General features: G+C 43.4%; 2 protein-coding genes across 2 annotated transcripts in view; both read left to right on the top strand.

The window, feature by feature from the left end:
- The window catches only part of ZNF142 (zinc finger protein 142), a 411,120-nt gene that overhangs the window by 310,138 nt on the left and 87,894 nt on the right, over window positions 1-13,088 (top strand). The gene's annotated exons all lie outside the window — the stretch shown is intronic.
- RNF25 (ring finger protein 25) lies at window positions 563-11,211 on the top strand. Its single transcript, XM_063116758.1, has 10 exons — window positions 563-614; window positions 2,091-2,165; window positions 2,940-3,042; window positions 3,120-3,187; window positions 4,137-4,206; window positions 4,344-4,415; window positions 5,942-6,082; window positions 7,541-7,630; window positions 8,530-8,664; window positions 8,930-11,211. Exons 1-10 carry the CDS (start codon window positions 568-570, stop codon window positions 9,656-9,658), a joined length of 1,530 nt encoding a protein of 509 aa, XP_062972828.1. The 5' UTR covers window positions 563-567; the 3' UTR covers window positions 9,659-11,211.

Here is a 13,088-nt window from a genome sequence, read left to right as displayed (position 1 = left end):
TGCTCAGACCGAAAAAGAAGTCCTACAACTCCCAATATTCCCCAGCCAGCATGGGAGTTGTATGGCTTCCCCACCCCCTGTCAAAACATGCATAGGATTGCGCCCCGAGGAGCCACACAAACCTCTTTTATTGTTTGACAGTGCAATCTATACACGTCTTTCATTCAGTTCAATGAAGTCTGCAATCCGTTTACCTGGGAGTAAACTCCACGGAACTCAATAGGATTAGGACCGCGCGGTTCGTGTTTAAGATCCCAGCAGGACACATACCGTCATTTTTACCCCACCCTCACGCCATCCCTCAGCCCCCCCACATCTGACGCAGAGCTCCCTCCCACGTCCCCTCACCCCGGGCTTACGAAAAGATTCGCTGCGTCCAGCGCCGGGGGAAGGAGTTGGAATCTGCCTTCGCAAGACGGCGCGAGGCGGAAAAGCCCAGTCAGTTGGTTAGTCCGTTATTGGCGCAGGCGCCGGTCGATGGCGTCGCCAAACCGGTTGCCTAGCAACCCTCAGCACCGGAAGAGAGGCCGGCTCAGCTCGAAGTGATTCCGTTTCTGGGCAGGCAAGATGGCGGCGGCCGGTGTTGGAGGGGAGCAAGAGGGAGCGGCGGATTGGTAAGAGAGCGAGCGGTGTCCTTTTCTAGCGTCCGGTTCCTCGGGGGACGATGGACAACAAGTAACTGGGTTACCCTTCTATCCACCACCCACGCACCACTCAGGCTCCACTTTTCTTCTATACCTTTTCCAGATTCTCCATATGTAACCCACGTTGTCGTCTTTCGGTTGCTTCCAACGTTAGCCCTGTTTAGAGCAGACCCGTTGAAATGAGTGGAACTTAAGTTAGACTGACGTTGGATAGAACCTTATATGTTGTTTGTCAGGACACACCAGAAAGAAGGAGAGAGATCAGTTTCTGCCTCTTCAGACAAGGGGAACCTGCCCCAGTAACTGTGTTGAAGAAGAAGGCCCCAGCTCTGAACCAGAGTAACCTACGGTAGTTGCTAACGAAATGTTGCAAAATTGAAATGCCCAAGAAGCCAAGAAATTCTTAAGATAACCAAACTAAAAGAACAAGAGAGATTGTATTTCCATGTACTTTCTTTCCACAGCTAGAAATTTCCTGTTAGAAGGCTGCCTACTTATGTGGCGCCTGAGAAGATAGTGTATAAATACCAAGCTGCCTCCCTTGCGAGGTAGGCACATGCTTTGCAGCAGTTAGCTCCAGTGCCTCTTTATTCTGCAGAATAAACACTGTTTGATCCATACTACTTCTCCTCTCCTCCTTGTGTGCTGAATTGGACTTAGTACACCAAGGAACGAGCTATTTTTGCAACAACTGGGTGAGCAGGGATAGGTATCTTGTGTCCAAGGTTAATAACAAATTGGGTGCAAGGTGGTCAATCATTTTCTACTCCTTTCTTTTAGACAAAATCCTCAGGGATTTTTAATAATACCAAAAATGTGTGCCCTTCTCACTTAGATCACACATATTGATTGTGAGACCTCCTGTCCTTCAGTTGTTTTAGCTAAGAGGTCTAGCTCTAATTGATGATTTATTTATTACATTTCTAGACTGCCTCATAGCTGAAGCTCTCTGTGTGGCTTACAGAGATTAAAACCACAAAAATTAGATCTAGACCTTTTTTCCTTATGGATAGTATAAACATATCCATGCAACAACCTCTCTTTCCAGCAATATTACAGCTGTATTTCTGCTCATTGTATAAGACTGTGACTCTTGAGCCACAGAACCAAAAGAGAAAATGACAGCTTTTTGTCTTGCTAGCTTCCAAGTGAGTCGAGGATTCCATAAGAGATCTGTCACAGATAAATATGTGTGTGGTTTTTATTTTCATTAGCTGCAGCAAAGTTGCATGAATTGTGCTAATTTAAATTCTGAAGTATTGCCCTCCCCGTGGCTCCTCTCCTCTTTTCAGCTAAACGCTTCATTAGCTGAAGTTATTTTATTGGATTGTTACAAGATATCAGCATCTAGGAATGGGTCGTTTAGGATATTGCACTTTGTGCTGTCCAGACAGGAGAGACCTGAGAAAATCCACCCCATGTGTAACACCATTTCTTTCTTTTCAGGGCTCTACCTTCAGAGGTGGAAGTCTTGGAGTCCATCTACTTGGATGAGCTGCAGGTGTCCAAAGGAAATGGCAGGTATTTGCAGCATTTTGGTAGGGAACCTTTTTCAACCTCAGGACCGCATTGGCTAATGTTTAAGCTTCTTAGCGGTGCAGGCCAGTGGTGGGTGGGCCACCCCACACTGTCATAACCCATGGGAATCTCCGCCCCCCCCCCCCATACCTAACGGCCATGCAGAACAACAGTATTCTTCATGAAGATCACAGCGTAATGAGAAGGTTAGCCCTTCCCAGCTGTGGTCTTGAGGAAGACTCCCTCCCTCCACATTACATTTAGACTTAAAGCATAACTGCCGTGTGGGCTGAAAAGGGCTGCCTGTAGATCAAAACCAAAGGCTCCATGGGCTGGATTCAGCAGAAGGCTGACAGTTCTTCACTCATAATGAAAAGTGTGGATCACTCCTGCAATTTTGCACCTCTTCTAGAGCCTGATTCTTAGTGTTGGATGCTGTAAATGATCCCCTGCCTTGTTCATATCCTGTTTTGGAATAAAATTACTCTGTCCTGCACAAATTCCAAATATTTGCAGCCCAAGATTCATGTTGGGACCTCGCCCAGAAGTCCTAGTCATTTCTCTTCTTTCTTCCTGATATTAAATACCCACATTTTGAAATGTCATCTTAGTGAGAATACTGGATGTGTGTGTGTGTAACTGTTATTTGCACACTTTAGTCTCCTTTCATGCTAAGAAAGGAAAGAATAGTACAGCACTTGCATCAACCTTTCTACTTCATTTTACCTTCATTAGTGCTCTTATCTGACAACTGACCCTGATTTCTTCCAACCCTAGGTCTATGCCCTGGGAAATTTCCATCACCCTACATCCAGCAACTGCAGAGGACCAAGACTCTCAGTATGTGTGCTTCAATCTTGTGCTGTCTGTGCCTCGTAAGGTAAAGCCCCATTTGTGGCCATTTTATCATACTGTGTGGTTGTACTGTTCTTTTTACTTAGCTTTCTTTCTCTTTAGTATCCAAATGAAGTGCCAGAGATAGCCATTCTGAATCCTCGAGGGCTGTCTGATGAGCAAATCCAAAAGTAAGTATGTGTTGATAAACTTGATCTTTCTGTTCAGTACAATGAGTAGGATAATTTTTGTTTGATCTTTTGCATACTTGTGTTCGAAGAGGGGTTTCTGATATCTTGATTCTCCCCTGTGATATTATATGAAATGTGCATTATGGACCTATTTTCTTTATTTAGAGCTATGCTATGGAGGAGAGGTGTCAAGTTGTTGCTATGTTACTGATTTTGGGAGGAACAGAAAGAAGCATAGCAAGACTGCAAACTGTAATCATTTATACAGCATGTACATATGGGTTAATTTTAGTGTTTGAGTGTAAAGGTTGGGGGGAATACAATGAAATGAGTCCTTTCTGGAAGATGTTTTTGATTGACCAGCTAAAAGATGAGGGAGGTAGTCTTGAGGCGCAAAACACAGAGATATATCCTGTATTCATCCAAAAGAAGCTCCCCAACCATGTCTCTTCACAACTGGTTTACGACAACTCAGAAGTATCTTGCCCTTTCCCCTGCTTTACCTGAAAAGCCAGGCAATCCCAAGCTGCTATTGGCATTGACCAAATGAGGAAGGGATTGCATCTCCATCCTGGGTTAAACTGAGGGGAGTCTTGCATTACCCAGACCACTGCCATAGGGTCACTCATCCCACGGTAATGACACCCTGGCAGTGTGGGGTTCCTTCACTCTTCTTGTTCCATAGCAACAGTAGTCTAACCATGTGGCACATCATACAAAGATATGCAATCATTTTAGTTCCTTCAGTTGTCATAGCACCACTTCCTTTTTATGTATTCAGAAGTATTTATTGTGGAAGATGGAATAGTTAATGGGCTTGAAGCTGTAGCCCATTAGACTAATCTTGTGCTTGTGTTAGTGTTCATCTCGTCATTGCAATTGGCTGATTTAGCCATCCCTTTAATCCTAGTTCTCCTCATGACATCCCTTTTCTTTGCCCCCGTGCTAGGATTTCACAGACATTACAATGTGTTACTGAGGCCCGACTGGGTACAGCTATGCTGTATGAGCTAATAGAGGTAAGAGAACAAAAAGAAGAGAAAAGCCAGCTAGGTCTGGAAAGTTGTCCAGACCTATAGGTACAGTATAGTTCTGGCTTGGGCTGTTTGTGGCTTTAGTGTGTAAAATGACACACTGGCTCTCCCTCTCTTCACAGAAGGGAAAGGAAATCCTTACCGACAACAACATCCCTCACGGGCAGTGTGTAATTTGCATGTACGGCTTTCAGGTAAGGGCATGCCAGATTGGCATCTTGTTCTCCAATATGTTTGGATCCAGAGGAATTGAAAGCATTGATATCGGGAAGAAGGCAGAGTCCTGTGATGGTGGGGTTCACTCATGAAGGATGTCAGAATGAGAACCTGTTCAGATGTCCATAATTATCAGCTTTAGGCAGGAGGGGGAATCAGATGAGGTTTTATAGCTGGAACCACAAGAAAACCAGGTTCGCTGGTGTCATAAGCTCTGCACAGTGATGGGATAAGAAACATTGTTGGACTTAAAGCTATCTAATGCCTGAATTGACATTGTACTGAATTTCCCAGCATGTTTTATCTCCAGCTGATAAAATGATTCTGTTTTTCATCCTCATTTCCCCACCACATAACAACTGTTTGCAACATAACTGTATCCTGCCAAAATATCAAAATTCTTTGTCGAGGATGCCCACTTTCTGTATTTGTCAGAAATCTTGTACATTAAACAAGTTTGCGTTTCTACTTGGAAAACCTGTGATGCTACAAACTTTGGAACTTGTCGACAGTTGACAAATCAGTCAAGGTGTTGGTGGCTAACAGCCACTAAAAAGAAGAGTTTTAAAGGATGGACAGACATGCATACATACCATCCTTACTCCCAAAGAGCATTTTGAGTTTTTGCCTAACATGCAGCATTCTTGAATTTTCAAAATTGTCTGGCAAATAAAACCAATAGACTTACCAGTTTATAGCAGTTTAACTGCACAGTAGTCAAGAAGCCATTGTTACCAAAGATGAATGGACAAGCAGCTAATTTAAACATCTTACACCTGTCTCCCCATCTTGAGAAGCTAGGAGGCAAGAACCCTGTGACCTTAGTTCTCAAGATACTAGTGTGTGCATTGTGATAACAATATTAAAAAGAGACACAAACGCACCCATACTCAATTGTGGCACATTGTATGTCGTTCTGCAGTGCCCCACCCCCACGCTCAGAAGCAGCTTTTCATAAAGGGGAGCAAAGTGCTGAAGTGGTAATGGGAGGTAGGAAAGACCTTGTACATGTGCAAAGTAATGCACAGTGTATTGTATACTGAAAAGACACAGTGCTCAACATAATGACCCAATTCATATGTCATGGTGGTAAATTGTGAGTTATTTAACCCACAATTTCAGAGGGCGTGGTGACGGGCACTCCCTGCCAGCCAGCCGCGTTAGCATACTACAAGCAACATCTGTTCAGCCTGATTGGATGTTGTCAGTGTTATGTGTGAAGCTGGACTGATGAGATGTTTAGGGGATAAACAGTGATTAACACATGATTTGTTGTTGGGTTTAACACTGGGTTGTTTAGCCCCTAAACAGCCCATCAGTCTAGGTTTGCATGCCATGGTGACAACCTCCAATTGGAATGAACGGAGTTTGTTAATAGTATGTGGAAGTGTCTTGCATGCAGTGCACATCCTGGAAATTATGGGTTAATTAATCCATGATTTGCCCCTGTGATATGCAGACTGGCCCATTGTACTCATAACAATCTTTTTCTCCCACCGTGCAGGAGAATGAAGCTTTCACCAAGACTCCATGCTACCACTACTTCCATTCACGTTGCCTTGCCAGTTATATAGAGCACATGGAGGAGGAGATTCGCATACAGAGGAAGGAAAAAGTACAGCCTTTGACACTTATGCCAAAAGAGGTAATGGTCCCTTGACTGTTTACCACAACAGCTTCTAGAAGTTCACCTACTCCTTTCCCCAGAGATTTTTTTAAAAAAACCTTTTTTTTTTTGGTAATACCTCTAATCATTTATCATCTTTTTCTCAGAGATGGTTTCAGAGAGTGGGGCAGTCTTTCCAGTTACATATAGACAAGATTTTCCAGAGTAGCTGTCAAATAGCTTCCCCTTGTCCGGTGGCCTGCATGCTTCCTCATTTATAAGTTTTTTTAATCTAGTGAGCACAGAGCTGTGATCATAAGAACATAGGAATGTAGGAAGCTGCCTTATACTGAGTTGGACCATTGGTCCATTTAGCCCAGTATTGTCAGCACTGACTGGCAGCGGCTCTCCAGGTTTTCAGGCAGGATTCTTTCCCTGCCCTACCTGGAGAAACCGGGGATTGAACCACTGACCTTCTGCATGCAAAACATGGCCTCTGTCACACCCTCTGCTCTGAACAATAGGAAGAATCTGGGAATCTGATTTAAAGATCATGGGAATTAGACAATATATCTACCCCTGCTCCAGCCACTATAAAGTATTACAATTCTGTAGGTGGTCTTCTTAGCTCCAGTAAAGATGAACAAAAAGTATGAATGGATCAAAAACTATTCTGGTGGTGATGGGAGGAGGAGGAGAGAAAGAGTAATTTTGTTTCTGAGTAATAATGCTGTTAAGTTACACAGGAAGTAAAATTCTCCCCACCCCACCCAAACAGTTTTTGTACAGGGTTATTAGTGATGACTTCCTAGTGTGGAACAATTTTTGCACTCGTTTTAATGTAAGTTATTGTTGCATTAGGAAGGGCTAGTAGTATTTAAGAAGGAAACTTTAATGGTAAACATCCATGCCATGGAATTAACGTAGCTCTCAGAAGGCCTGGGTGTTGAGTTCAGGATCTAGGCCATGGGTGAGCAACTTTAGGAGGCTCATGGGCCATTTTCGCCCCTTTGAAACCCGCCCTCCCAGTGGGCTGCAGTCCACCGGACATCCCAAATTAGGAGAAATAGCATCTGTAGCAGTATAGAGTCCAAAAGGGTTTAACATGTCTTGCTTATAAGCTAAATTTGACCCTTTTGGCACTCCATAGCCATTTCCCCCTATAAAAATGTTTTTTATAAAAGTAATTATAAAGCACCCTGTAAATTTGGGTGCCCAGTGGGGGCTGGCACAGCAGGGAGTCCATGCAGCCCGTGGGCCATGTATTGCACATCTCTGATCTAGGCTGTCCAGGTAACATTGTGTAATGGTGAGTTCTTTTGCTGATAACTATGGGTTTGACTGTTAGAGCTCCCCTGAGGTCGGGAGCAGTTGATCAGGAAGTGACTATCTTCTAAGGCAGAAGACAGGTAGAGTATGCAGACAGTAATCAAATACTCCCTGTCTGGGTCTAGTTCAATCCTAATGTGGTTACTGCTGTTACTTTTTCCTGTATAGGAAATTGAAGTGCAGTGCCCTGTGTGCAGAGAGCCTCTGGTATATGACCTTGCTACGCTGAAAGCAGCAGCACCTCCACAGCAACTAATGGTAAGGTAACACGCAGAAGGGACCTTTCATGTGGCTTCCCTCTAAATGATGCAGACATCCTCTATTTTCAATAACCCTTTTCACGTATCAAACCTGTCCCTCTAAATAAGTTATCCCGAGTTATTTCCAAATAATCACATGCATGGTGTTCTACGCTCCTGCAGAGTGTGTTTGGTTGGTTGGATGGATGCTTAAAAATGTTGATTTTACCTCTGCTGACGAATAAAGTCTAGTGCGCATGTGAAAAAGCTGAGTGGCAAATCATCCACAACCATACCACAGGGGCATTCATTCTCTCTCTCTCTTCCCTCCAGTGTTTAGTCAGGATTTTTTTAAAACAATATACCACTGCATTTAGTATATTCTCAACCACTTATATATGGCTATAATTGTCCCCACTCCCACACTGGTCTACATTTTGCCCTTCTGGGAACGTAGCCAGTGTCTCTCACATGATTTGCTTGCAGTATGAATCTTTCTAAAAGACATAGAATCATAGAATAGCAGAGTTGGAAGGGGCCTACAAGGCCATCGAGTCCAACCCCCTGCTCAATGCAGGAATCCACCCTAAAGCATCCCTGACAGATGGTTGTCCAGCTGCCTCTTGAAGGCCTCTAGTGTGGGAGAGCCCACAACCTCACCAGGCAACTGATTCCATTGTCGTACTGCTCTAACAGTCAGGAAGTTTTTCCTGATGTCCAGCTGGAATCTGGCTTCCTTTAACTTGAGCCCTTTATTCCGTGTCCTGCACTCTGGGAGGATCGAGAAGAGATCCTGGCCCTCCTCTGTGTGACAACCTTTTAAGTATTTGAAGAGTGCTATCATGTAGCAGGCTTGTAGTTTAGAGCCAGAAGATTCCATTCGTGCTAGCTACCTGGTTATGTATCTCTTCCCATTAGGAGATGTACCAACCTGACGCACCGACACTGCTACACAGAGAGCAACTGCGCCTGATCTACCAGAGACAACTGGAGAAAGGAGGCATTATTGACACTGAAGCAGAGAGAAATCGCTACTTCATTAGCCTGCAAAAGGTTAGTGACTACCAAGGACTACCAAGAGCATACCATTAGAAAGGGCTTTAATATTTACATCCTAGGAAGTTCCTTAAAGTGCTAGCAGCATTTTGCAGCATATTGTGGTGAGGGGTTTAATGTAGGAACCTAGCCTTGGGAATATGGATTTGATGACACCAATATTTTAGCTTCTTATGCAAGATCTTTTCCACTCATAGGCTAGGAGTCAAACTGTCAGCTGTATGGGTTTTATTCTCTGCATTTTGGCCTCTCTTCTTCTCAGCCCTCAGGTGCTACTGATCGTGAACATACAGCCATTTCAGAAAATGTTGTAATTGCCGAGAAGGAACTGAAGCCACCAGCAACCTCAGAACATACTCAGGGAACTGCAAAGGCTGTTCCAGTGAGGCATGAGCCTGAAAAAACAGAGAGACCGTGTATTACCTTAGATCATCATAGCAAGAGAGAGAGGACTCGAGGCGAGAAACCATCTTTACGAGGCCCCGGCTGGCAACTGCATTACAAGTCGCTAGAGATACCAGCAGAAACCCGCCTCCTCACTGTTGAGGGAGAATCCAGAGCCTTCAGTAGAAGACCCAACTGGAGGAAAGAGAGAGGGCAGTGGAGCTCCGGGAGATACAACCAAGACTTTCAAAAATCCTGTCGTGGAGACCAGTTGCCTTCATTCACAAATAAAAAAGAGCTGTGCGCTAGCAGCATCTCACCAGCCAGAGAGGGGACTTATTTGAAAGAGGAGAACAACATCGTAAGGACACCAGCACAGAAAAGTGAAGTCCAAGACAGAGAGGAAGACAATGTGGAGGTTAGCCGTAGTGAGCTGAGAGGGTCAGCCAAGTGGCAGGGGCAGTATGTGATGCAGGATGGCAGACGATGGGAAAAGACCAGGAGCAGAGAACATGGATCTTATCCTAAAATGCCAAGGGGCCGGGGGCGGTCCAGACCGAACTCAAGGAGAGAGCCACACTGCCAAGGGACTGAGGGGGGCTCCTAGCAGGCAGGAGTTGAGGTTTAAGGGGCATTTTCAAGGGGAGAACAGTGACTGTCCGTCAACCATCAGCCTCTGAATTATCTTAGGGAAAAGTGGAGCTGTCTTGGAAATTCTCCTCCTGGGCATGGGTGGTCTACATCTTGTGGAGTAGTGTGAGCTTTGTAAGGGATATGCTGGTTTTTGGAAATCAGAATGCTGTGTAGGGACTGTGGTAACTAATAACTACAATGGGCAATAAAAGATAGCCAAGCACTGGTGGACATGAATAAATTGTAGGTCTTCTAGCAAATCAGCATTGTTGCAGATGCGGGGAGGTTAAATACCTTAACTAAAAGGGCAGGCTTGAAAAATATAGTATTAAATATAAGACGTTTGAAAATATGCTGTTAAAAACACCAGAGGGGATACACATCTCCCTATTTTCTATCCAGGGTATGGATATGACTTGCCATATTTCTTGCCATTAACTGTGTCACTGGTGCTAAACATGGCATGATGATAGCATTGATATCTGTGAAATGATGTGCTTGAGTCAACATAGACTTAGCAACAATTCTATATCAGGTTTGGTTACGGGCTATACAACAGAAGGTCCTATGTTGAATCCCAGAAAGCTGTTGTGGGATTTGCTGACAATTAACCAGAAGGCCCTTAACTTACTAGGTGATGAAATGCTTGCTCTCCTCATATCTGGGGTAGCTGGATTTCGAGATAAGACTCTTTGCGCAAGTCCTTCAGTGCCAGTTTATCAGAAGCTGCAGAGACAACACTGAGGCTCTTCTCTTTGCTTTTTATCACAAATGTGACTGATATCCAACAATGATCCCTTGACTGTGATATGATCTCTAGCAGTATTTGAACCTCAGTCTAGGACTCTGTTTTGGATCCTGTCATCTTTGGTCCAAGTATGTTCTGTCCAACCTTGGAGTTAGAGGAATCATGCCGTACAATCTTTTTTTGTGTGTCTTATAACCTTGCATGTATGCACACACACTCTCTTTATGAAAGTGGGAGATACCCTTATACCAATCCTGTCATTTTTCTTAACAAAGTGTAGCCTTGCCTTCATAGATGCTTCTGCTCAGAGGGCCAGTCTGCAGCAGTTTTGTGTGTGTGCAAAAATTTAGAGCAAACATTTTCCCCCCACTGGTGAATTACCATTTTATCATATATTTATGGTCCACCTCCTGGCCTGCGTGAAGCTGCTTAAGTTCTTGTACATCTGTAAAGAATCATTTTTTCTCCCAGTGGAAGCTTTGTCATTTGACCTCATAATTTTCCTTTTCTTGTATAAACATGTATTTAGGTTTATTAGTTCATGCTAGAGGCTGAAGGATATCAATACTGACTTGTCATCACATGCGTACACTACACTACACACACACACACACACACACACACACACACACACACACACACACACACGTATGTACACGTTTGAGCAGTTGGGCCCATCAAAGATTTGAAATGAGATTGACCTACCTCCCAGAACTGTGGTGAAATGGATTTTGTGGTGATGTGATGCAAGCATGTGTATTAAAAGCAATCTGAGTAAACTAGCTTATGAGTCTCTTTCATGGATAGAGAACATAGTTAAGCCTGTCCTGAATCAGCCTAGACCAGTCCATTCCACAATATCAACCTCTAAGCTGTTGCCAAAACTGTTCAGGAATTCATAGTTTAAAATAGGCACTTTAGGATTATAAATGGAAGCCTGTGGAGTCCTAATCCTTTAGTACCCAATAAGAACAATAGTGAACAAAGTGCTATTTCAGTTTATGATGATTCTACTTGAACAATCCAAATGAATATATTTATTACTTGCTAGAAGAACATCAATAGCACCTCCCACTATTTGCATAGATTTTTGTTAACATTATTTTAGCAGGAATTAACATTAACGTTTTAAAGTAATTTTTCTTTAAACGTATATTACAAGGAAATGCTGGTCACATCTGCTATAGATGTTTTCTGTTAGTACTCTGAAATGCTGATGGCAGTTAAAGGATATAAAAATGCTTTATAATCATTCTTACCACTTACAAAATTAAGGTTGCAATCCTATACCCATTTTCCTGAGTGTAAGCCCTATTGAACTCATCGGGACTTACTTTTGAGTAGAATGAGATTTTGTTGTAAACAACTCAGCCGCAAAGGCAGAATCATCTGCTTAGACAACTATCAATGTGAAATTGATAGGTAACAAAATAATTCCACATTGATAGTTGTCTAAGCAGATGATTCTCCCTTTGCGGTGAGTTAATGAGATCGAACTAAATCAAACGAAGAAGGGGAAAAGACATTGGCTAAGGAGCCAACACTGCTGCAATATCAGTAATAAAGATACAAGACAGATTGTATGATCAACAGAAGAATGAGGACTGAGAAGGAATTTTAAAATTGGACCTGAAGGAGGTAAATGGAAAGCATGGTACAAGTCAATTGTATAGAGCACAGTAGGTAAAAACTAGGTTGGAGAAGAGCAGAGCTGGAACTCTGCTCGAGTTTGGAAATGAGTGGAAAAAGGTAATGGGCTGGTAGCAGATGAGAAGTAAGGTCAAAGAAGAGTGTATTAGAGGTGGGAGAGGTGAGCATGCTTAGAAGCTTAGGAGGCAGAAGCAAAGGAAGGGAGGAGTGACAGAGTTGACAACGTTGGTCTGAAGGATTTGATCTCTAGTCTCCAGGAATGTTCTAGATGAGATCCCCTTTTTATCATTTCCCCTGTTATAAAGATTACATTGCAGATGGTAACATACTTGGGGGGCGGTGAGAGTTGTCTCAGCTGCAACTATTTTTCATTTTGGCTTCATGGTGAATAGGGGTGCCTTTGGGCTACAACCCAGGGCTCCTTGATCTGTTTCATACATTTGGTGCTGTCAATTGCATCATCTGCCTTGAAACTTTCCCCTTCTATGGCACTGCCTTCCTTTGTGCCAATGGTTCTCTTTCCTTTGGTGACTCTTACCTCATTTTATCAGCCTACTCCCATTCCTTCTCCTACTGCTTCCAGATCCAGAAACAACATCTTTTACAAAATCTCCAGGTTATGTTCCTTTCTGAACCTACCCAGTATGGTTCGTATTTTCTCCATTCCTATTTTCTTTGGTTTATTGGAGCCACCTTCCCGCCATATACATTCACAAATTACCTGACTGGATCATCCAAGCATTAAAACTATGGCAAAATCATCTTTGTTACCTCAAGCCTTTTCCATTTTTCTATGGAAGACATGACAGTCCCACACATTTTTCCTGTAAAAGTAATGCCTGCAAGGAGAGCAGATGCTGTTCTGTACACCCCAACCTGTAATAAATGGAGGTGGAGACATCCACCTCCATGAGAACGTTGCTCACTGGTAGTACATTCTAATCTAGCCTGGGCGGGTAACCACCTTGTGACCATTAGACCACATCAAAAGGACTTGGGAACCCTC

Source organism: Elgaria multicarinata, chromosome 2 (genome assembly GCF_023053635.1).
Source record: "Elgaria multicarinata webbii isolate HBS135686 ecotype San Diego chromosome 2, rElgMul1.1.pri, whole genome shotgun sequence".
NCBI lineage: Eukaryota > Metazoa > Chordata > Lepidosauria > Squamata > Anguidae > Elgaria > Elgaria multicarinata.
The sequence above is the reverse complement of the archived record's forward strand: the minus strand, read 5'-3'. Positions and strand labels throughout refer to the sequence as shown.